Source organism: Centruroides sculpturatus, unplaced genomic scaffold (genome assembly GCF_000671375.1).
Source record: "Centruroides sculpturatus isolate CEXI.00-Female unplaced genomic scaffold, Cexi_2.0 scaffold98, whole genome shotgun sequence".
Lineage (NCBI taxonomy): Eukaryota > Metazoa > Arthropoda > Arachnida > Scorpiones > Buthidae > Centruroides > Centruroides sculpturatus.
This window is the reverse complement of record NW_019384476.1, coordinates 127,064-154,044: the sequence shown is the minus strand read 5'-3', so window position 1 is coordinate 154,044 and position 26,981 is coordinate 127,064. Positions and strand designations below refer to the sequence as shown.

General features: G+C 29.2%; 1 protein-coding gene and 1 non-coding gene across 4 annotated transcripts in view; both read right to left on the bottom strand.

The window, feature by feature from the left end:
* Nucleotides 1–26,981, bottom strand: part of LOC111621313 (spatacsin-like) — a 50,447-nt gene that overhangs the window by 13,512 nt on the left and 9,954 nt on the right. For all 3 annotated transcript variants that reach the window (XR_002756050.1, XM_023363396.1, XM_023363397.1), the window contains exons 4-17: nt 26,814–26,919; nt 23,879–24,038; nt 22,822–23,035; nt 20,911–20,988; nt 20,472–20,602; nt 12,585–12,758; nt 12,374–12,481; nt 12,076–12,247; nt 11,772–11,995; nt 8,312–8,449; nt 5,932–6,099; nt 2,227–2,346; nt 1,183–1,299; nt 972–1,083 (exon numbers count right to left, since the gene is read on the bottom strand). Coding sequence is in view for 2 of the 3 variants with exons in the window: in XM_023363396.1 (XP_023219164.1) it covers nt 972–1,083; nt 1,183–1,299; nt 2,227–2,346; nt 5,932–6,099; nt 8,312–8,449; nt 11,772–11,995; nt 12,076–12,247; nt 12,374–12,481; nt 12,585–12,758; nt 20,472–20,602; nt 20,911–20,988; nt 22,822–23,035; nt 23,879–24,038; nt 26,814–26,919 (2,022 nt within the window). In the remaining variant the exon portion in view is untranslated. The remainder of the gene's footprint in view (nt 1–971; nt 1,084–1,182; nt 1,300–2,226; nt 2,347–5,931; nt 6,100–8,311; nt 8,450–11,771; nt 11,996–12,075; nt 12,248–12,373; nt 12,482–12,584; nt 12,759–20,471; nt 20,603–20,910; nt 20,989–22,821; nt 23,036–23,878; nt 24,039–26,813; nt 26,920–26,981) is intronic.
* On the bottom strand, nt 6,573–6,675 carry LOC111621345. Its single transcript, XR_002756055.1, has one exon. It is a non-coding gene; the product is annotated as a U6 spliceosomal RNA (small nuclear RNA).

The following is a 26,981-nucleotide window of genomic DNA, read 5'->3' as shown; positions in this document are numbered from 1 at the left end:
AAAAAAAAACTTTTGCGTTAAATATGAGCCGGATAATTTATCAATTACTGAAACTTGGATTACTTCGAATTTGTATTATAATAATAAATTTTTCAATGATTATATAGTGGAAGCGATTCAAGCACAAAAACCTACTGGACTGGGTCGGACAAGCGGAGGTATATGTATCTTAATAAAAAAGAACTTTGGTAAAATAATTGACATAAGAAAATTCAACAATTATATGCTACTTCTTATCTCATTACAGAAGCCTATGTAGGTAAATAAAACGAATAATTTAATAATATTGTTAATTGCTTATATTTCACCTGATGATCTATGTACTTTAAAAAATAGTTTTAAAAACATTAAAAAGTTGGAGTCATATTTCTCCGTTCACCCATCAGTTCAATCATACATGTTGCATTCGGTAAATTTGAATGTAAAAAGACTTATAGTACAACTTCGTTTAAATAAATATTCATTGTATATTAACAACACTTATATAAGTTTATTAACAAAATGTTTTTTATGTAACTTTGACGACTTAACACCTTGTTATTTGATATTGAAATGTCCAATACTGTATTAAGAGAAATTCGTGAATACTATGATATAACCCGAATTTGTAAATGCAACTCGCTAATAGAACTGTTGAAAAACTTTAACAAAATGAGTAAAAAAGATCTATATAAAATTTATAACTTTTTTTTGTAAAATAATAGATAGTTATAAAAACAAAACAAATTAATACAAATATAATCTTAATTTATGCTATTATTAGTGAAATGGAATAATAAAATTATAAGATTCAAATTAAATGTATTCGTGGAAAATAAGTGTAACTTTAAAATAAAAAAGTATTGTAAAATAAAAAAATAAGTAAACATGTAAATGCAACCCCCTTGTAATAGGGATGTAATTCCCAATGAACAATAAATGATGATGATGAATTTAGATATCTCTGATTCAACTTATTATTATTTAATTACCTCCAAAAATTTTATTTTGAGGAAAATACATTGATTGTTCAATTTCTGATATCAATGAGACAACTTCTGGATTAGTTGGAAGAATAATTTCCTGCGCAAGGTTCAAACATATCTAAAAATAAATAAAACTTTTTAGAAATAAAAACTATATATGAATATAAAAAAATACAATCAAAGTGATAAAACTACTAATAAAATGTTTATCACTTACTTTTACAATGTTAACATCCTTACTTTTATGGAAAAATAGATTATTAAGTTTTTGAGCTTGTTTTAAATTTCCTGCATTCAATAATTTTCCAATTATTTGTTCTAAAATCAGTATTTCCTAAATAAAACTTTTTATTATTATTAAGTCATCTTTTTATAATTATAAAATTATATTAATGATTACTTTTATTTCATTTAATATAAATAAAAATTATTTTAAATATTGCTATTATATGATAAAAATGTTTTTAATTGTATTATGCAGTTAAAAATATATGGTATCTACTTAAGATAAATTAGAATTTAATGGAAAAATCTAACAAAATAATTTCCATTTATAGTTAATTTAATTTTAAAATCAAATAACTAAGTTAGTAACATGTAAACAACTATGAAATATAAATTCATCAAAACTATATGATATATCATACATTTCCAACAACTGGACAGAAAATATTAAAGCAGTATTATATATATATACAACAGTATTTAATAGACAATAATAGAACAAATATAACAACTTCTCAAAACAATTTTTTTAGTATTTTAATATTTTTAATCTTATGAATATACAGTAGAGCCTCGATTATCCGACCCCCGATTAACCGACACCTCGGTTAACCGACCGTCCTAGTTGGCAAATTTCAAATGTCCGCTAGTGATGTGGCGCTACAATATTTGGCTATGTCTCGGTTACTTTAATATTATTTTTACATGTTTTAGCTGGCAACACTGAATCGACCATGAAAGGGAGCCAGTATTTAAACGAGGCTTAATTTTCTAATTTTTAACGATACAATAGCGACGATTATTATTTTAAAAAATTTTTGTTAGGCTTAACATCGATGAAAATTCAACGCGAAGTAGGTTAATAGCGATATACTAATATACTAATTACATGGGATATAATAATATACTACACTAATAATGGATTTTTTTCATACTTTTCGGTTATCCGTCTTTTCAATTATCCGACCAACCCCAGTCCCCAATTGAGTCGGATAATCGAGGCTGTACTGTACAAATATAAATAAATATATATTACCTCATCAGTTTCCAGTTTTAGAGGAAAATATGATGTATTTAAATTTTCCTGATGACAATCAAAAAAGTCTTCACAATTTCTTTCAATTTCTGAGACTATTAAATCTTCTAAATTCAATTTCTAAAAAATACAAAAAGTAAAAATTTTCAATAATATAAACCAAACATATTTGAATTCATAATTCTGAATTTGTTTAGATTCATTTTTGAAACTCAAATGTCTCTTAGATTATACTGATGTTAATTTCATGTATACAGGGTGTCTTCTTAAATATCTATCCAGAGATGAGATCTTTCCAGTATTGCTTGAGTACATGCACATGGTACATGCTTGTTCTGCCACCAAAATAACCAAAGGGAATCAATTTATAATGATTTAGCATAATATATAAATAATTTCCTATTGTAAAAGATAAAGACAACATTGCAGAATTGATACAAACAAAAATGAGTCTTAGTTTATTAGAGAACATGTTCAAAACAACTAAGTCTGAGAAACATGATAGCCAAAAAACAGAGCCATACTGTCCTTTCTAGAAGTTGCCAATAATGAATGCTGTTTATATAGGGTAGACAGTACCATTACTGGCCACTAGCAGACCCCACCACGCATTGTTGTAGCTCAAAATGTATCTATTATAAATGTATAACACTTCACTAAGAACGAATTTTTTGAAAATTTTTCAAAAAATTCCTTCTTAGTGTACATTCTCTTGATGTACTGTATTAAAATGCAATCAAAAACATAAAAAACCACATCTAAAATAGTATAATATAAGCCAAGTTGTTCACGGTAAGCCTTAATCCTGTCCATCTCCCCCCAGTGCGGGAATTTTGACATGTATATTATGTAAAAACATGTGTATATTCAAATGCAACGTTGTGTCAAAATTTCAAAGGAATTGGTAGGAACAAACGAACATTACATTTTTATTTATATAGATAGATAGAAGCTGTGAGGATGCTTTAGTTCATCCTCACAGAAAAACAAACTTAGGTCATTGTACTCACGGAGTTAGCGCCATCTGTTGGACATAAAAGCCTTATTCCTAGATGATATATTTTAATTTATATAAATGTTTAACGGAATAATATACAGCCTATGTCAACCCTGAAGCTCCATTCTAAATATTGGTGAAAGAATTTTTGAAATCGGATGAGTAGTTTCAGAGATTACCTCTTACATCTAAACTTACAAACAAACTCTTCAAATCAAACTTACTTACTTACTTACTCTTCAAATCTAAACTTCAAATCAAACTTACTCTTTATAATATAGTATAGATATAGATTTCAAATTTAAATCTTTTTAATAAAAGTTCTATAAAAGCTACTTTAAAAATATTGCATGGCAGTACAGTATTTCTATCATTGCATTTGACCAATAATTATACAATTTTGAATTTTGTACAACAAAACACATTTTTGGTTAAATGATTGGCATTTTATTTTTAGATGTTGGCAGTAGAAAGGCTATAAAAAAATAATTTGATCAGAAGTGTAATATTTCTTGAACTAATCTTTCTGTTACATCATAGAATTTTTAAAATAAAAATTTTCTTAAGCAGCTAATAACTGTACTGTTTACACTACATATTGTTAGACCATATGCAAAAGTTATAATTCATTGCACAACTAATTATGAATTGTACTTGACAGTTGAACAAGATACTGTATTTTTTTTTATCTAGAGAAACATCTATATTAAACAGACAAATAAGGCAATAATATTTTGAAAAGCTGTTCATTTTATCTTAGTTACAGTTGAAGCTAAAAATGATGATTTTAATGATCTATGCACTAAAAAAGAGCATATCCTCTCTCAAACTCTGATACTAGGGTAATGGAAAATTAGCCATAAGTGAAATAGTATATGTGATGCCATTTTCAATTTTGTTTGCTCACTCAGATCTGTATATTGTCTCTTGACATTTTTTTTCCTACTGCACAGTAAATATTTTACATTAGTTTATTGTTTAGTCTCATATAGATAAAAAGTATAAAAATTTATTGGTTTCACACATTTTTTATGCAATAAATCATTTTATTGCATACCAAGTGCAATATTTTATCAATTATTATGTATTTCTAAGCATAATAAAGTTTAAGCTGCAAGTTTTATATGTTTGTTTCATAGGCTTAGATAAAGTTACTAAAATATGTACTGTATATGGATATGAAAATGAAGAACACTGACAAAAGGCATGCATTGTTATGGAGTGATGATCCACATAAAAAGAAACAAAATCATCAGATTTAGCTAAAAATATTGTAGCTTTAAAATAATAGTAAGTTAACTACTTTTATTTGCAGATAACCAATATGTATCTAGATCTTAAATGGCATATATCAGGGTTAATCATAGCAATACACATACATTTCAAAAAGATAAAGAATCCTCAGATAAAGTTTTTGACTTTTTTCCATTCTTTTGTGACACTTTACTCAAATAAAGGCTGCGTTCCAGTATGTTCAAAAAACTTTTAACTTTTGTGTGTTCTCTTCAGTTGTAATCTCTGGTACTACATTATATTGGTAAATACATGAAAGAATCATCATCATATTGCCAGACCTGGCAACATTGCTATTCCCACTAGCCACATAGTATATAAAAAAAACAAAATGTTTGTAGCTATAAAAAGGCAACATCTATATTCAGCTCAATCAAAACAAGAAAAGATAAAATTCTGATATTATCCAGATAATGTGAAATGTTAATTTTCTTCTTGCTTCCTTTATTTGTTTTTGGATAATGTCAACTTTATCCACTTGTAACTTGAATAATGCATACTTTATAGAGATAAATTCAAAATAAATAAATTGTTATTTGCTTTAACCAAAAAAACCTGGATAAAGATACTAGTAGCCAGTTAATCCTAGCTTTAGCCTTAACATGTGTACAGGGTATTTTGCAAGGAAGTGGCAATATTTTTATAGAATGTTCTAAAGACCTAGAGATTTCAAAAATGTCCTATAAACATGGTCATCAAACACACTGTTTATTGTTTTGGTGCTAAGAGGAGTTAAAGTTCAAACTAGCTATTCCTTAGATGTTTGTCTGTAGAATTGAATAACACTGCAGTAAAGCCTCAATCTTGCTGCCTTTCTGTGTTGTACTAAAGAGCCATGAAATGCAAATAAACTTCATGCTTTTGCAAATACATAAGGATTTAAAGGTAAAAAGCTGAAGGGAAGCATGACTAAGGATATTCTGCAGTGCTTATCAGTGCTGCAGAGCATCATCTTAAGGAGTAGCTCAACTGAACTTTAACTGCTAGTATTGAAACAATGTGTTTGAAGGCTTATACAAATATAAACACCAACCAAAACCTGATATATAGCAAATAGACACCCACAATTTTCACATGGTAAGCAAAAGTTACATGTTCTAGTCCCGCTTCAGGCTGATTCTTTTCTTCCAGTTTAATCTAAATTATTTAATTAAATATTATAATTATTAATTTTAATATGAGATGGCACCTAATGCTTCCCTCTAGTGTCAAATTAATTTGTAATTCAAAAATCATTATTTCCAAATTATAGCCTGATTATTTATGGCATTTGGGGGTGTCTATTTGAAAGGTTATGTTTATAAGAGTTTTGAATCCCCCCATGGCTCTGAACATGCTGTAAAAATGTTGCCATTTCCTCATGAAACAACCTGTATATAACAAATTTAATAAAAAAATACATAATTTCTACTTACTTTCATTTCCACTATTCCTTTAATGCAATACAGCCATAAATTTACATCCCATTCATTTAGCACTTTGAAAATGTCTTCAGAAAGTGATGGTGCTTTCATAAACCAATCAGTTGCTAACTTTATTAAAATATACTTTTCAACATAGGAATCTGCCAAATCACATTCTTCCTATAATAAATAGATAACAACAACAAAAATAAAAAGTAATTTAAAATTTTTGAAAATATATTAAATTAGATAAGAATTAAAAAAAAATTGTTAGAACATTTCTAAAAGTAAAATGATAGTTTTCCAAAAAGTTTGTTTCATTTATACCTTAAAATGTAGAGCAGATCCCCTCTTAACATTGTTGAAAAAAGATAAAAGCATACTTTAGTTAATCATTTACAATTATTGTTGTTAACTTTCTTTATAAACAGTAAAATTGATTTTACAAGATGGAAAATATAGGGCAATTCATTCAGAAGTAAACATGTACTTTGTTCAATAACTCATGATTGTACAGCCACATCTGAATAATATGGGAGTAGCCAGGAGTGAGAGATGGGACCCAACATATCTGGAATTGGTTGTCCATCCAGATTTGGTCCTAGGTATTCTGAGGGGTAGGATGTCTTATGTTTCAGCCATTTGGCTTCCAAAAGAATATGAAACACTTGACAATTTTGAATGTCATCCTTGCATAGGAATCATGCTAATTTTCTCTGCATCATTCCAATTTTAGTATATATACAAAACAAATACAATCTAGATCCTCAAAAAGGATTAGGGAGTGATTCAAAGTAAATATTTATATGGAAAATTATTTTCATTATTAAATGATTAAGTTAATTTAAGTATTGTAGTTGAATGCATTACTATTTATTTACAATTTAATAAATTGATTTAGTACAGTATAAACAATTATTTTAACCATTGCAGTATAACTTACAAATTATTTATCACTATTTCACATCTTTGAGAATTATGATGTAAAATAAGTAAACTAAGTGATTATGAAAAGAAAAATTGAAAATAAATACTAAAAAAATTAAAATAACTTCATGATAAAAATGTTTAGAACTTTGTTCAATCATTGATTCTGTAATATTTAATTTCTTAAATTCATACTCTACACCAGCGGTCACCAAACTTTTTTAACCGTCGACCCCCAATCACTTTTGAAAGCCTCACATTGACCCCCCACTGTAAAGTTTTATTACAAGTGTATGTGTATGAGCGAAAAAAAAAAAAACGTTGTGGTCTCTGTCTAAGCAAAAAAAAAAAAAAAAGATTGTGACCCCTTAGCCGCATCAACCCCCCAATGATGTTGCAATGACCCCTGGGGGTCGATATCGACCACTTTGGTGACCCCTGCTCTACACAAATAATTTTTTCCAGTTCAAAAGTATTAAATGCTTTATTTAATTTTATTTGCAAAATGTTCTTACCAATAACTGAATTTTGAAATTGAGTATGATGTTCATAATATAGAAAAGTGATGCCTAAACTTTTTGATTGATGCATCATAAACATTTTGTATATTCCATATAGAAATAGGCCTATTTTTTGTACTATATATATCATTTGTAAGTGATGTGTCAAATATGTTTTCAGGCTGAATTAATGTGTGCCATGGGTTGAATTTGGCCCGGACACTACAGTTTTAGTAATGCTAGTACAGAATATGGCTTTAATGCTTAATCTGTTCTGGACGTAAACTCCAAAACGTTTTTCAAACAACAGAAGAATAGTTTTATTTATTTAGTTGCAATTTGGCTGAACTATAAATTCTCATTGTCATCCATCCATCTTTCCTTAATTTCAAGAACTGAGTTAGATAGATGAAATCCAAGAAAGATATGGAAAGATTAGGGGCAGGAGGCCTGATGAACTATATATAAACCAGAAGTCACATTATTTCAATTCAAAACATCCCCAGAAAGCAGTTAATAGATGATCTGCACAACCCTACTGTTAAAGGAAAAGTATGATGTACAGGGGCAGGCCACTACTAATTTGAGGTGGAGTGCATATATCTTAAATTAAATAAATTAAAAACATGATTAAAAATTGCAGCCCCAGTACTGTGATGATGTCACAATAAATAATTGCTTGTTCTATTTTATTTCATAATGTAANTGAGTACATAACCCTAAGTTTTGCTTTTCTGTGAAAATGAACTAAAGCAGATCATCTTTTATGTATTTATATAAATAAAAATGTAATATTCGTTTGTTCCTACCGATTCCTTTGAAATTTTGACACAACACTGTATTCGAATACGCATGTGTTTTTATGTCCAACAGATGGCGCTATGAGTACGACTCCCTAAGTTTGCTTTTCTGTGAAAATGAACAAACTTAGCCCCTTAATGTATTTATATAAATAAAATAGTTACCTTAAAGAAATAAGCAGGTATTTCAGGCTTAATATTTCCAATTTTAAAAACATTAGCACATTGTTTCCAGTATTGAATTCTTTTCTTTAGATCATTCCAATCCAATAATTTCTTTATTTTTTTTGTCTCATTTGAGATCTATTTAAAAAAAAAATGAAAATATCTTTAAACAATTAATGAGAACCAAACTAATAACAACCAATATCAGAAAATAGGACTGAAAAGTCCTAGAAATATATAAAACACAAATAAAAAGAATTTTTGAATATCAGTTTCTTAAATGGTTTTATTTCAGGTAGTAAATTATAAAAATAAAATTGCAAACAAATTCTCAGTAGTATTTTGTAGATAAGTTTGTAAGTATAGAAAGCTCCAAGAATCCTGATTGCTCAGAGATTAGAATAAACTTTATGAATTCTCAGGGTTAACTAAGATTCAAATTTAAGGAAAAATGAAGAAAAAGAAACAATGACCTATTTGATGAAAATTTTTGTGGAGAACATGATATTGTAAACTTTCAGGCACTCAACAATTATTCTTTTGTTTATAAAACAATCAGCTAATATATTTCTGAATATACAGAAAAATAACAGATCACGAAAAACATAAAAGTATGCTATTTTAAGAAGTCTGTAAATCTGCCCTGAAAATCCAATCATCTAATGACTGTTTTATTATTTTGACAGAAGTCAAAAAATTATTTTTTTTATAGATATATGAAAAAAGTTAATGACTGAATTCAATAATTATATTAATTTCAGATAATTAAGATTATTAGGATTTAATGAATATAAATAGAAAAATGAGCAAAATACAGTAGAAATTAAAACATTTTCTTAGTCCAATAGGCAATGTACTACACCGGGTTAAAGTAAACAAAAAACAACGTACCAGGATCCTGTTGCCAGTGTGCTTCTCGGTAAAAAAGCGTTACAAATGTTTTCGAACTTGTAAGTTCTTCTTCAGGTAACAGACTTCTAAGCGAATGCCATTCAAATTCAATTCAAATAAGAACACCATTAAGAATTCTATCGCACATATCGATGGCGTCATTGACGCATGCGCCCCTTTGCTGGTTGTAAATTATCGTAAGTTCTTGTCTACGAGCACCTGCCATGCAGTTGACAGGGTGATTTCGTCTTTGTTGTTAATACAATTGTCGTCTTTTAGTGTAGCCATATACAGCCATGTATACATGGCTGTATATATTTAGAGGCCATGTATACATAAAGTGATTGTAGACATGGCTGTATATATTTAGAGGCCATGTATACATATATACATGGCCTCTAGCCATCTAAGGTGGTGTGTGTATTTTGTGGTGCGGATTACCTTGGCCTGGCTGAATAACGGCTCTATTTCCGTATCTGAGGCATAGATGGCTAGAGCGGTGGTTTGCCTTGCATGTAGAATATCCGCCATGTGTTCTTTTATTCTCACCTCTAAGAAGCGCTTAGTGGGTCCTACATAGATCAGGTTTCTGTTCCATCTATGGTCTATAATTGGGATGGTGTACACCCCTGGGAGTTGTTCTTTGTTGGGGGTATCTTTCCCGTTCCATAAAATATCGAAAATTGTCGCGAATCTTCTACATGCGATGCGAATATTCTTTTTCTTGGCTATTGTGTTGTAAAGTGATGAAGTTGATGAAGTTCCATCTAATATCATCCCAGTTACATACAATCCGTACCTGAAATCACTTTACAACACAATAGCCAAGAAAAAGAATATTCGCATTGCATGTAGAAGATTCGCGACAATTTTCGATATTTTATGGAACGGGAAAGATACCCCCAACAAAGAACGACTCCCAGGGGTGTACACCATCCCAATTATAGACCATAGATGGAACAGAAACCTGATCTATGTAGGACCCACTAAGCGCTTCTTAGAGGTGAGAATAAAAGAACACATGGCGGATATTCTACATGCAAGGCAAACCACCGCTCTAGCCATCTATGCCTCAGATACGGAAATAGAGCCGTTATTCAGCCAGGCCAAGGTAATCCGCACCACAAAATACACACACCACCTTAGATGGCTAGAGGCCATGTATATATGTATACATGGCCTCTAAATATATACAGCCATGTCTACAATCACTTTATGTATACATGGCCTCTAAATATATACAGCCATGTATACATGGCTGTATATGGCTACACTAAAAGACGACAATTGTATTAACAACAAAGACGAAATCACCCTGTCAACTGCATGGCAGGTGCTCGTAGACAAGAACTTACGATAATTTACAACCAGCAAAGGGGCGCATGCGTCAATGACGCCATCGATACGTGCGATAGAATTCTTAATGGTGTTCTTATTTGAATTGAATTTGAATGGCATTCGCTTAGAAGTCTGTTACCTGAAGAAGAACTAACAAGTTCAAAAACATTTGTAACGCTTTTTTACCGAGAAGCACACAGGCAACAGGTTCCTGGTACGTTGTTTTTTGTTCATTTTCTTAGTTTATATCATGTAAATTCTCAGTAGACAGATACCATGTTTTCTGTAAACTAAAAGCCACACTGGGTATTAAAGTACCTCTATTTAAAACCCGTCACGCCCATATCCTGAGTTAACTTGGGCAAGTTCCATAGCGTTACATAAAACTCGGGCATTTGGGCCCCGAAAAAAAATTTTTTTTTCAATTTTTGGATGTTTTTTAGGTCTCCAAATTTTTTCAAAAATTTTTACCTGCCCGAAAAAATTTTATCGCGATTTCAATCAACCTTTAATGATGTGCGATTAACGCTTAATTGTTTTTTAATGTGATTTTTTTTTATCAAATTTAATTAATCATTCTAAAGTAGTGCATGGATTTTACTTCGGTAAAGTTATTTAAAGCTAGTTTCTGATGTCAAAAACGACCTCCAATAGTTTTTTAATTAATATAATTTATTATATATACGTTTAATTAAGTTGGGGGGGTCGAAAATTGCAATAAAAATTTTAATTTTTTAAAAATATTTAAAAATATAGGGCCAGCTAGTATTCACCCTACTTTAAACCCTTGTCCTCCCAAGACGTCTGAGAATGTCCCGGTAAATCCGACAACAGCTGTTCTCAAGGTCATCCAGCTGTGTAAACAATGACTCATCAGTGTCAAATTTCACAGAAAGGCAAGAGAATGGAAAATAAAGTTTGAAGCTTTTTCTTCAAAATTAACGCATTTCCTTCGTTTTTTTCAGTTTTAAGTATTTTTTATGTTTAATTCCATTAATATCAAAAATTGGAAAGTAGCAAGGGGGTTAAAGGCTATTTAAAGGCTATGTATGAATGTATGTATGTAGGCCTCAATGTATTTAAGGGCATTTAAATAAATTCTACTTAATTAAAGGCATTGAAACACCTAGTATGGCTTCCTAATTTACAGAATGTGTGGTATCTGTCTACTGAGAACTTACATAGTAATACCCAGAAAGTAAGTGATATTAATTTATAAAAAATTTTTCACCTGACATAGAAGTATTTCATCCAGTGGTAGTTTGGCAATTTTAGCAAACATATAAGCATCATTATTTTGCTGCTGTTGTTGCAATTTCTCTATAATAGAAGTGCATGATTCTTTATACTTTTCACTTTGCTCATCATCTAAAATATCCTCTAGATTAATATCTATATCAAGATCTCCAACATACTGAAGTAGTTTATATAATTTATTGAAGTCTGGTACATTTTCTAAAAAAGAGTATTATATTTGGTTACAAAATTAACTATAAAACATAAAATATTTAATAATACAGTAGTACAGTACATACCAACAGTAGGAAACATGTTCTGTATTTTAGCAAAATAAAAATGACCAGACATCAATATTTTCTCGTATATAGTTTCACAGGAAATAATGGAAGAAGTTAAAAGCTTAACACTCATTTTTTCTATCCATTTGACTTCATTTAAAATATTTGTTTCATTTTTTTCATCTGAAAACTAAAAATATAATTGCAATAATTACAAATGATCATATTTATGTTTACACTTTATGCAATTCAAAAATTAATATCATCATATATATCATAAAAATTTCACATATTATTATTAATAATTTTCACTTACGTTCCAAAAATGTCTTTGAAATTCTCTCAAATACTCAGTGCTTGATTCATATTGTTTATTAACCATAAAAGTTACTAAATAATTTATAAGCAATAATAAAAGTGAATCCTAAAAATTAAATAATTTATGATGTTATATAAAACTTTTGAAAATAGTAAGAATTAACATACTGTAAAATCAAATATCAATAATTATATTTTTAATACATTACTGGTAAAAACAATAAAAGTCCTTTTTGCAGTAATATGATTTTTCCTTTTTTTATTGCAATGGTCATTATATTTTCTAAATCATCAATAGTTTTCTCCAATGATCCTTCATTAGATTCTGATTCTTCTATTGAAATGTATAACCATGTGGCTAAACATTGTATAATACAAGCACCCTAAAATGAAACATATAGTTTTTTTAATTCTGAAATAGTTAAAGATTCACTAGCTTTATTTTAAAACATAGATATTACCTTTTAAATAGCAATAAAATTAAAATAACAATAATAAAATGATTTTTAGCATTACATTTCTATATGCCATTAATTTATCTTTGATTTTATTTGATGATTATTATAACTAAGTAAGAATATGAATTTTTGCAGTAAAAAATAATTATATAATATAGATATAAACTTTTTAGCACTGAATAACTATCCAAATTGTTATTTCTGTTTGCATAAACAAACATATGAAGACATTCAGTTGTTAATATCACAATCATCAGTATCAGTATAATCAGTATAATATTAATATAAAATATTGTAAATTCTATGCAAACTATTTCTAGTATAATTTTGGAAATTATAATTACATTAAACATTCCCAAGAGTAATCTTGGAATATCTAATTCTGCATAACATTAAAGATTAAAAAAAAAAACTAAGTAAAATAAATACAGTAGAGCATCATTTATCCGAAAGAATTCCAGTCAGCAAATTTAAATTTTCGCTAGTGCTGTGGCGCTGCAATCTTTGGCTATATCTTGGGCTACTCCAATATTTTTTTGTTGATGTGTGTTTTAGCTGGCAGCACTGGTACTTTTGTGTGGTGTTTTTCTGAGGACTGTGTGTCGTGCTGAATCAAACGTTTTTGATACTACAGTAACTTCTAAGGTATAATTTTTTTTTGTTTTTATATTTTTCAATATATTTATTTTGTTTGTAAAAAATAAAGAAATAATTTTTAATGATACAATAGCCACGATTATTATTTAAAAAAGTTTACATTAGGCTTAACATCGACAAAGATTCAATGCGAAGTGACACGCAATGAAAAAAAATTTCAACATGGAATATTTTTTCGTACATAATTGGTTATCCAAAAAGTAAGTTATCTGAACAACCCCAGTCCCCAATTGATTCAAATAAACGACGCTCTACTGTAAATCAATTATTATATAAACTGAGAAATGAGTAAATAATCATCATTAATCCCCAAATTTTATTGCTGATATGTAGGAAAATCAAATACCAAAGTTTGACTGTCTTTTACATATCAGTAGAAATGTCAGCCAAGTTATTCAAGTACCAGTTGAAGGGCAAAGAAAAAATGAGTTTAGTTTTGAGATGTGCTTTGCATTTTTAGCAGCCAATGTACTATACCTTGGGCAAGGTAAACATCTATGAATTTAAACATTTCTTAGAGAAATGATGTGTGACAAATCAACACTTAAAAACTATCTGGAATCCTGTTATGAAAAGTTATTCTTTTATTTCCTTTCTTCCTTTCTAATTTAGCATAAATTTTATAGTTTATCCTACCATAAAGTAGCTGTTATATTTATTTCATTTTATGTTTTATCTGTTACAGAATATTAGAGAAAACCAAGAAAAATTTATTTTTCCTTTTTTTCTGACAACAGATAAATGGGAAAGAAATATCATTAACTTGTTGATTGCAAAACTTGCACCAGAAACAGTGAGAAAGTCCCAACTTTGAAAAGACAAATCATTCTATAGTAACAAGGTTTATAAACAATTCATTGCATAAGATTTTCTTGCTAAAACTTTAAATCTTTTCTTTTTAAAATCCATTTATTAACCTCAACAGGAATGAAATTATTAGGATGAAAATTAATTAGAAAATTTTAATTATCAGCCTAATTGTCAATCTAGGTCAACTGTGGAAGAATGACATCTGTTATGAGTAATAGTAATTTTTCTTCCTTTGAAATTATTATTATTATTATTTATTACTCATAACAGATAATTTATTCCTTCTAATTCAATGTCACGATTTGGTGCATTTATCGACACTTGACAAATAATTTCATCATCCACTTTTAATTCATACAGATATGCGTTTCAGGCTTTTGCCCCTCTAAGACTGAACAGGGCAGGGGCAAAAGCCCGAAACGTGTATCTGTATGAATTAAAAGTGGATGATGAAATTATTTGCCAAGTGTTGATAAATGCACCAAGTCGTGACATTGAATTAGAAGAAACAATAAGAAAAAAACACGGTTTCGACAAATAAATAAGATAATTTATTATTATTCATACCAGATACTGCCCTTTAAAAGCTGTTAAATGCAGAAGTACTGAATATTCTTTATTCTAACATGGCTCATATTACATGCCTTGTGTATGCATTTCCTAGACTTTCAGAATGTGGACAACATTAACTGCATCAACAAAAGAAAGTCTTTCAAAAGCATCATCAAAGTACAAGTTTACAAAGAAATAAATCATAACCTTCCCTTACTCCAAAAATCCAGTTATTACAAAGTAGGAACATGGATGAAAGCTATAATTTTCTTTAGCAAAAATTTTACGGTTGTGAAGGCGGTAAAAATATGCTAAAATATGGAAACATGTTTTATATGTATATCAGATTATGCATATTTCTTATTTATGATATTTTATGGTCAAAGCTTTCTCGGATATGTATGTCATCATCTTTTATTAATCTTATAAGACAATTGTTTTCGAACACCACTTATCAAATTGAAGTTAATCATTGTCTTTCGGAGGCAGTAACTGCTAATAAAGGGCTTCCACAAGGTGAACCACTTAGTCCTATTTTGTTTAATTTATTTGTTAATGATCTCTTGGAATTTTTTTGTAATTATAATACAATGGGTATATCCATATCACCAAAGGTAGAATTGAACTGTCTTTTGTTTGCTGATGATATTATAATATTTTCGTATTCACCTATTGGTCTTCAGAAAAAACTTGACCTCCTACAAGATTACTGTAAGTCTAATAAGCTATTTATTAATGAGTCTAAATCTGAAGTAATGGTTTTTCGGAGAGGGGGTAGACTGGGGAAAGCTGATAAATTTTATTTATTTAACTCTGAGTTGGAGATTGTCTCGTCCTACAAATATCTGGGTATTTATTTTACTCCACAGGGTTCATTTTCTTTTCATTTAGATCAATGGTTCCCAACCTTTTTCGGGTGGCGACCCCCTTTTTATAAAAGTCAAGTGACCCGCGACCCCGATACAATTGAAAAAGGTAGTTTTAATAAGGTAATTAAAAAACAATGAAATTAGTTTTTTAGTATAATTTTATTTTAAATTATGTTTAATAATTAATTTAATGAGATGGTTGAAATTGTATGTATTATTAACCAGCCTCAAAATTCGCAGGTGAGATTTTGTTAACGCCAACCTCATGTCATTCTCAACATTTAATTTATTCCTCTCAATACTCTCAACACATGATTCAACCAACTGTGACAGACTAGCGTACCCAGATTACACTCATTTTAATTTTTTAAAAATATATGAAATTATTCAAACTTTAAGACACCATTAAAAATAAATATTGCATTATAGTGAAAATTTTGTTTTAGTTTACTGCATAAGTTGGCGACCCCACAGAAAACTCGTCGCGACCCCCTTCTGGGTCGCGACCCACAGGTTGGGAACCCGTGATTTAGATAAATTGTTTTTGAAATATAAACTTCAGCTTTCGAATTTAATAAAGCTTATGGTCAGAATGAAGCAGTCTTCCATTAAGTCGTATTATCGATTGTTTGATTCCTTGATACGTTCAAGTTTGGAGTATATGTTCCCTATTTGGGGACCATCTTTTGTTGACAAATTGGAGAAGACGCAATTGAGATTTGTTAGATCAATATTTCATATTAATCGTTCAGTCCCTGGACCTGTTTTAAGATTTGAACTGGGTCGTCCACCAATGTCTATACGTTTAACAATGATTATTTTTAGATATTGGAGTAAAATTTTGGAGTTACCAGATTACGACCCTAGAAAGTTGATTTATAATAAACTGAAATTAATAGTTGGAAATTCTTTGTTTGTAACTTGGTCCTCCTCAGTTGAAAACTTATTGTCTGAATTAGGTTATTCTACTGACTATTATGTTCAGGTCTCAAATAAAAACCTAAAAGATAAATATTGGGCTCAAGATATTCAATATATTGAGCAAAAGAGTAGATTTTTGAGACTTCCTTAATAGCTCCATGGACACCTCGATATTATTTATTATCAAATTTAAGTTATAATATTAAATCCTTGATAATTCAATTGCGACTTAATGACTATACTATTATACAGTGGTACCTCAGGTTACGAACGCCCCAGCATACGAAATTTTCAGGATACGACATGAAATTCGAACATATTTTTGCTCCACGATACGAACAAAAACTTACCATACGATGTTACATTAGTTCGCATTTTTCATTTGTTTTTCTTACTACAGTTATTTTTTTAAATATATTACTTGGCTTTAATTTGAGTATGTTTTTCGCGTTGGAACGAATTATTTTGTTTTACATGTAATCGTATGGGAAAAGATGATCCACCTTACGACATTTTCATGATACGATCTCAGTTTCGGAACGGATTAATTTCGTATCCTGAGGTACCACTGTATTAAATAGGCGTAGAATGAATATTTCTGCCCACTCTAACTGCCCTTTATGTAACAGACTCTGTGAAAATATTAAAAACCACTTATTTGTATCTTGTGAAATTACTGAACATTTAACGGATACTTTATTGACAACTGATTTTGATATGTTTTGTTTATACGATGATAATTTAAGCTCTGACATGTTATTTAAAGTTTATAAATTTTTTTGTTATTTATTAAACATGTTAACATAACATTATTAATTAAGTTTTAACATTTTTGAAACCATGTATAATAATTAATGTTAATGTTACACGATTTTGTAACCCCCTTTGTAAAGGCAAAAGCCATAGCAAATAAATGCGATTGATTGATTGATTGATATTTCTTATTAAATTAAAGGCAATTGATAAATGTATCATTTTCCAACAAAGATGCTAACTGCATTGCAACAGACCAGGAAATGTTCTTATCACAAAATCCAAAGAAAGAATTAACCTTTATAGTAACTCACTTCAGAAAACTCTGAAAAATAATATTGCTAGAATAGCAGGAACTTTAACTTAACTAGACTTAAGAGCCTGTCTGTGTTCTTGCCAGTGAGAGGGTTTATGATATTCAAGGAGAAATAGGGTAATGACTGCAAAGAAGACTTGTTGGTATTGAACAAAAATTCAGATTTAGAAATGATGATGACAATTTCTAGAATTCTATCAGGTGAAAATACAGATGAGTAAGTTGATTCTTTTGTCAACTTCTTAATGAAAAGAAGTTTAGAAGTTTTGCTAAAATAAACTTGATTTTTATCTGGTAAAATAGGACCATCATGATGACATAAATAAAAAACCCTAGAAATGAATTCATTTAACAATATATTGATTTAAAAGTAAATGTAAATTTTTCTATTGTGTTTTGGTTTGTTCATTCATTAAACTAAATAGAAATAAAATAAGATATTTGATCAATATAGATATTTAAGAAAATGAGTGGATCATGGTGTTTGGATAGACCAGTGTTTCTCAATGGGGGCGATATTGCCCCCATGTGGGCGTTTTTCCATGTTGAGGGGCGATTAGTAACAATTTATATTTTGGGGAGCAGAAAACAATTTTCTGGGCAATATAGTAAAACAATATATTAAGAATAATTAGATATTTTATTCGTTATATTGTACTATAATTAAACAAACAACATTATACTAGTCACTAGTCTATTCAATGCGGTACGAATTTGGCATTAGCCTTGGTCCTCAGCATCGGAATTTTGAAGTGAAGGGGGCGATAATAGGTAACGGTTTTATTGAAGGGGAAATACTACGTTGAAGGGGGCGACGATTCGTTAGAGATTGAGAAACACTGGGATAGACTCTTCTCCTTCAATTCTTTAAATTAAGATTACAAACTTTTTCATATCTAAATATGAGATAATGGAAATTCAAAGATTTATTTGTAGGAAAGATTAAAATATTCCTGAGAAAACATTTCAGTAGTAAAAACAAAGATCAAAATAGACTACTTTTAAAGTTTTTAAGTGAAATATTGTGTCCTAAGAATGTCAGAATAAAAAATAAATACAGGACATATTGTGTATTCTAAGTACAGTTGCCAATTTCTGCCAACTACAAAAAAAGCACAATATATTAATATTTTCAGATTTTCATAATTTTTGTAACCTATATAATCATTAATAGCTGGATATTAATAATCACATAAACTAGTCAGTGGTGTAGCATAGTGGGGGCGGCAGGGGCAGCCTGCCCCAGGCGGCACTTTTAGAAGGTGGCAAAATTTCACTATAAATAATAATAATATCTTGTAAAAATTTGAACCATTTCATTTCATATTTTTGTTGCACCTACAATTCAGATCAATTCAAATGAGCACAGAATTTTTCATTACTTATTCTGTGACAAAACTGAATTTTAGTCTTTTAAATTGAAATACCTAAATAAGGGGGCGGCAAAATTTTCCTCCGCCCCAGGCTGCTGACACCCATGCTACACCACTGAAACTAGTTAATAATCACATATAATTCTGATTCATATAAACTATTAAGTTTATATGAATCAGAATTATAATCTTCAGACTGTAGAAGTCAAAATAATAAATTAAGATTCTAAATATAATTTATCATAATAAATATTTAACTTAAATTAATTTTTAAGTTTTTCAAAAAATATTCTCTACATTAAGTTTTGGTTGACTCATAATTCTTATTCTTTAATAATTTTTGTCATCACTTAATATCACAATACTAAACAAAAAAAATTATTATTGATATTTATAATGAAACTTAAGTCTTAAATTTTCAATTAATTTTTTATATACAGTAGATCCCCCTATAAGACGGTAGATACGTTCCGTTCTTTATGAATCAATTTTGTAGGAATCATAGTTTACGGACTACGGCTGTTTGAAAGGTTTTCTTTCATAAAATTAATCGATTCTAGACTAATTCGACTCAACATTTCCAAAATACGTATATTTTTTTGAAAATAATCCGTATAAACTACGTTATAAACAAAAAATTGTAGGATTGCTTACCGAGTGTGTACCGTTCGACTACGCCCGTTGCTAAAGCTTGGTTTCGTCGCGGAACAGCGCATCAAATTGCGGCCGCGATTTCTGATATTATTTTTCTGCGAAAACTTCGTTGACCTTTGGAGACATCATTAATATAAATAATTTTTATGGCCGTTAAATAAGAAATGTTTCTTTCACAAGAAATGTATAAAATTACAGTACTAAACAGACGATAGGTCGCCTAACTCGCCGTAGCGTGACGCTAGACGGCGAAAAATATATATTTAATTATAATAAAGTTACAATAAATTAAGTTAATATATAATTATATATACAGTACCTAATTTATATATAATTAATATATAATTATATGTACAGTACCTAATTTATATATAATTTATATAATACTGTCCAGACGATAGAAATCTCTCCGTAGCGTGGCGCTACGGACGGCGGGTAAGTAGTTCGGCTGCCCGATGACGTTTTACGTATTATAGGAGTTATTTTTACCGTTGTTTACGGATAATGCCACAATTTTTATAGGAATCATAACTATAGGAAACGGTTTTATAGGGGGATCTACTGTATTTAAAATATAAATTGTTTTTAACATTCAAGCTGGCTTTTTACAGTTGATAATTGAATGTATGAAAAATGTATACGAGGTATTTAAAATAAAACTTTCTTGCAAAATTATGACCATATATTATACATGTTAAATCATAATAAATCTGAAATTATTAGATTATCTTACTTCATAAGATGCTGCAATCACAGCAAAAATAGGATTACAATGTAAACAGCTTGCTTGTAATAATGATCTCCATGGACTATCACTATTATGACATATTAATATTTGTCCCCATAAATCATCACAGAGTAATACTGAAAAATATTGAATATAAAAAACAAATATTTTAAAAATTATAAATATATTCTTTTTAAAACTTTTAATAATAATAAAATTTATATAACAATTGTCAAATGAAAACTTTACATTTGAATTATACTTATTTTTCCCCAAATTACCAGAAAGTTATGATTTATAACAATTTTATATGTTGAAAGATAAAAATACAAAATTAATCTCAGAATATAACTAAATTTTTGTTTTAAAATATCTAATAATTTTTTGCCTTTATCAATTAATCTTCTTGAAATTAATGGATATCTTTATTAATAAAAATTCTTACCCAAATCATTACTTGAAACTGTGTCTTCACTGCACAATGAACTTGTGTCATCATCACTTGAAATCTCTGTTGCAGAACCTAATGAAAATTAGTAATAGATTTCAAAAATAAAATAAGCCATATATTAATATATTATATATATTAATAAATAAGACAAAAATATTATATAAAAATGTTTCAAGGACAGATATTTTTCAGATTTTTTAATTATTTAAGCAAAATAAGACAAACTTACTAAACTGTGTGCCAAACTTTATATTTTAATGGAATTATTATAGGAAAAAATTTGTTTTCAAATATTATAAATAATAATAATAAAAGCAACAGGGTGCTGTATTCTGATTGTTTAGAAGAGTGTCTACATCTTAAGCAGATTGTTGATTGGATAATTTTGAGAGATCATAGTGTCTCAAAATGTAATTCTAGATATATTAAGTTACTCAACTTCAAACTGAACCACTTAATACACAAATTCTCACTAACCTGTCAAAATAGTCTAGTTGTGTCAAAACTATCACCTTTTTAAGATATTTCTTGTCTATGAGATTATTAAAAATAATAGATACCTGAGGTATTAGCAAAGATATTTATGAATTGGATAAAACAGCTGGGTAAATAAATACAATGTTTAATTTTTTTAATATTGAAATTTAATTGTTAAAGAAAACCATACATTAAAATGGGCAACACATTTAATATTGTTCAAATCTAAATCATTAAAAAAAAATACATAATTTTGCCCTTACTAAAAATATGTTTTCAAGATTTCTTTGAAAGTCATTTAAATTTTACTTCCTACAATTCTTTTGTTCTATTGCTTTTAATATATTCTCAAAATTCTTTTCCTTCTGTGTTAATTGGATTTTAAATAACAAGAAATAGTCTTTTGTAGATTTTTGTCCGATGGCAATAATTATGATTAATTATTTGAAGACATAGTCCTTCCCAAAAAAAAGGAACCACTAATTATTAGCTTTGTGTTCCAGACAATACATTCTTTTAATTGGATGTATTCTTGTGTTTTTAAAAGACTTTTTGGCAGCTTGTAGCCTAGAAAGGAAGGTTAGTCACCAAGAATGTATTGTCCGGAACACAAAGCTAATAAATAGTGATTCCTGTTTTTTGGGGGGAGGACTATGTCTTCAAATAATTAAAGAAATAAAAGATAACTCGAAGAAAGAAAGAAATGGTTTAGTTTTGCATTGATCATTGAAGAATGATATTATGCATTATTATGCAGTAAGAACAAACTCTTTTTCCTGAAACTAAAATGTCATTCAATGAGTTTTCCTTCTCTCATCAGCTGAAAATCATTTTAAGATTAAATGCAAGCTGCTTTTTATAGCTATTTTTGAAATTCACATTTTATCATCATTCAAAACATTGGTTATTTTCTAACATCCTCATGACTATCTGAGTCTTACAAACTATGCAAATAATAGAAAACATCATTACTTTGTTTTATAAATTTGTAGGTTTGTTATAATTTCACTACATGCAAGATGCTTTTTATTTGCTCAATCATTCAAACAGTCACAAAATCTCTAATGTAACTATATACTTATAAAAAAACTGACACATGAACAAGCTGATAGAGAAACAAATTGATCAGCTATCATAAATCATTGATGTGTTGTCTTTGAAACCGTGTTTGATGAATTCATTGATATTGTTCTTATATAGTTTTATAATTTACATGTGTTAATTCTGAATCTTAATAGACAAACCTTATATTTATTTCAAAATACTTTTCATACATTTCAAAAACTTCATTAGTTTATTTCAGTAAATAAGAAAATTGAAATGGAAAAGAATGCATTTTCTCAGAGAATTCCAAAATAATATTGTTCAATTTAATCATTATTATAATTAAAATATTTAGTTACAGAAAATTTAAAAGATGAATTTTACCTGAACTTGCTACTTTTGCATCTTTTGTAACTCCAATACGAGTGTATAAAGTTTCTCGAAATTCTTTACTTGTCTGTTTGATTTTCATACTTCGAACACATGATGATACATTTTCATTATCAACAAACACCAAAAGTGAATGTCTTTGTTGAAAAGCACCAGAAAGATGATCAACTAGATATTTGTTACTAAATTCACTTAATAGCTTCAGAACCTTTAAAAAAAATCAAAATGTAATCAGAGAGAGTATTGTGATACTTTCTTTTTTTAGATAAAATTCCAAACAAATAAATAAGGAATCATTTAAAAGAAAAATATTGATACTTTACAAATGGAACATAAAAGTAACTTTATTTTATTTTTTAACTTGCTTTTGAATTAACTTGAATTTCAAAAAAATGTTTTGTAGAACCATAACCTGAGAACTTTTAGAAACATTAATTATTTTATTAAAGATTTATTTATTAGTAAAATTTATTTTAAAAAACCTTGCATAACGACTATGAAGAAAACATTTAAAAATGTTTATATCTCTCCTGAAAATTAAACTCTCTTAATAAGTGTTTTATCAACATCAGTTTCACTCAGCAAAATATATATATATATACACAGTCAAACTCAGCTGTAAAGACAATGAAGAAACCAAGTTATACCCATTACTCATTATATCCGTTTTTACAGTAGTGATTTATCTTACATCATTAACAAATAATATAGGAAGTAAGTTAATGTCTATATGTAAATTTTATTTATTTTTTCTTTATTTGATTCAATACAATTAAATTTTAAAATACAACAAAAAAAAAAAAAAAAATTCTATTACATCACATATGTTATATTATCATTCTAAGCTTTATTTCCATTATGACAAGCTAACAACAAACATACGGATTAACAAAAACCAACATATAAATTTTCTCTTAAAATGTGATGGTTTGTTTTATTAAAAAGAGCAGTCAAATATATCAAAATATGGTATTCACTTTAAAATAAAATATAACAGAAAAAGTTATAATTATAATAAATCAATATAAATGATAAAATTCAACTTTAATACCAGTACTGGAGGAATTTGAAACAGCTGGGCAAATATTAAAAACTTTAACCAATCACCAGCTTGAGCTCTTTCTTTCATATATATTGTAACATATTCAAGTTGATGAATTTGACAAAATGCTACAACTGGAATCCACCACATTATTTCAGCAGCAGAATTTCTGTAAGAAAAATAATAGAAATCATTTATTATATTAAAATTTGAAAATAATTATAGATTCAATAATTAATGTAACAAATAATGAAACAATAAGAAAACTTTCATATAAAAATAAAATAAATTCCTCTAAACAAATGGAATATTTATGCCTCCACATCTCAGTATTAATAATGTATTAATGATTTATATAAAGAAAAATCAGTTTGCTTTTCTAACTAATTCTCCTTTCATTAGTTGTTTTAAGTTACACAATAAATTATAAATTTTGTCTTACAAGTAAACTGTTGGAGTGTCTTTTAATAAATATTAATAAAATTAGTTAATAATTACGTTAAAAGTATACAAACTCTATATTAAATTTGTAATATTCACTAAAAGTGTTAATCAGAGTTAATAGCAATCAAATGTTTTACTATTTTATATTAGTTTAACACAAATATGCAAATTTTTAGAAGTGAAAGGGTCACAGAGGAAGACGATGATATTACATTTACAGAGTAGAATAAGGTATAAACTCAAATAAATGTTATATGAAAGATTAGACTGCAGTGGTTGGCAACATGGTATTTGACCACTGTCCCCAACCTACGTGGCGTCAGACTGCAGCTAACTCAACTTTGTAGGTTACATCCTACATGGCAGCGTCAGTAACCACGGGCATGAACACGCTTCCAAGCAAAGCGGACAAACTGGTTCAAGCAAATGTGTATGTCCAGAGTAACTGCGTTTAGCATGTAGAAACCACCAGATGACGCTTCTACATGCGCGTGCAAGAAGCAGCTACCAAGCCAGTTTGATTGCCATTTCCACTACTCATGCTTCCAATGAAGAAATGGCTGATTTTGAAGATGAATGTAAACAGGATGACAAATAAATTATGTATATATGTTGTATGTACTTTAATTAATAATCTTTTACGTAATTTAATAATTTCTGATTTTGTTTAAAAAAATAAAACTTTTTTAAACTTATTATTCTATAAAGATTCTTTATATTTGTTGTGTATCTAGTTAGTGATAACAATTAACTGTCAAATTTACTGTTTTAATGCTTGTCATATTTTCCATAGTAGCATTCGACAAAGTCTCTCGCTGCCATCTTGTAAACAGCACGTGTCCACTCTGGACAGAAGTCGCTCATGAGTTGGAAGTGCGTACAAAGATTATTTCTGCCCACAGTTGCTGGACGCTGCCACATAGGACGTAGCCATAGGTGGACATGCTTCTGTCCAGTCGCTCACCTCACTGCATGCTCCAACCACTATTTCCATGGTCAATGTAACTGTAACTTTTGTATATAGTTCTGTAAAATAAACTTGTGACAACGACCATTGGACTCCATCGTCTATCTTGGAATCATTCATTCAACATGACAATGACACTATTCGTAGATATAATTGGATTGATCGACATAACCGATTTCCTTCTCAAGAGGTACGCCTTAGTGGCCTCCTCACTGGTGAGCCGGATGTGACCTCCATGACGTAATAATCTGAACTAAGTGGTCCCAGCGACACCGACCATTTCACAACCCAATCTCTCCACGCCATTCAAGCAGCTGAACTAACTGTTAGTTTGGCTGCTTGACAAGCATGGAGAGAAAAAAGGAGGCCTACCTGGATTCCTGTCGATAAAGTCTGGGATTCGGGTTTTGAAATGTTTGGCGTTGCTGGGACCACCTAGTCAAGATTACTATGTCGTGGAGGTCACATCTGGTTCACCAGTGAGGAGGCCACTAAGGCATACCTCTTGAGAAGGAAATCAGTTATGTCGATCAATCCGATTGCATCTACGAATAGTTCGTTGTCATGTCAAATGAATGATTCCAGGATAGACGATGGAGTCCAATGGTCGTTGTTACAAGTTTATTTTACAGAACTATATACAAGAGTTACAATTACATCGACCATGGAAACAGTGGTCGGAGCGTGCAGTGAGATAAGCGACCGGACAGAAGCATGTCCACCTAAAAAGTTGAGTTAGCCGTAGTCTGATGCCACATAGGTTGGGGACAGTGATCAAATGCCATGTTGCCAACCATCGCAATCTAATCTTTCATATAACATTTATTTATTTATTTCTGTAAATGTAATATCATTGTCTTCCTCTGTGACCCTTTCACTTTAAAAATTTGCATATTTGTGTTAAACTAATTTAAAATAGTAAAACATTTGATTGCTATTAACTCTGATTAACCCTTTTAGTGAATATTACAAATTTAATATAGAGTTTGTATACTTTTAACATAATTATTAACTAAATTTTATTAATATTTATTAAAAGACACTCCAACATATAAATATACACATCAATCAAAAACCCAATATCTTAAGCAAATACACCTACAACTGCCGTAAATGACTGGGATATAATTTGGATATATGATTATTGATTAGAAATGATTCTGGCCAAGGGCATGAATGTGTCCCCAGTTGGTGCCATAATAACCATTGGTGGTTATTTCTTAACTTATATATGTTGGAAAAGAAGATCAAACTGGAGTTCTGGGTAGCATAACTGGCAACACGTCTGCACAGTAACTGGGAGTTGCAGGTTCGAGTCCCGCTTCGGGCCGATTCTTTTCTTCCAGTTTAATCTAAATTAATTAAATTAAATATTATAGTTATTAATTTTAATAAGAGATGGCACCTAATGCCTTACTCTGATGCCAAATTCATTTCTAATCAATAATCATATATCCAAATTATAGCCCAATCATTTACGACAGTTGTAGGTGTATTTGACACTCCAACAGTTTCCTTGTGAGAAATACTTACTTGTTTCTTCCAATTAAATTAATTTCTCTTTGCACAGCTGGTACCAATATCGATAAAAATTCTTGGGCAGCATTTTTATTATCAAGAGAAATTTCCAAAAGAGTTACTATAAAAGTAAAAATAATAAAAAGTCAACTATACTAAATATGGCAGCGTCAGTAACCACGG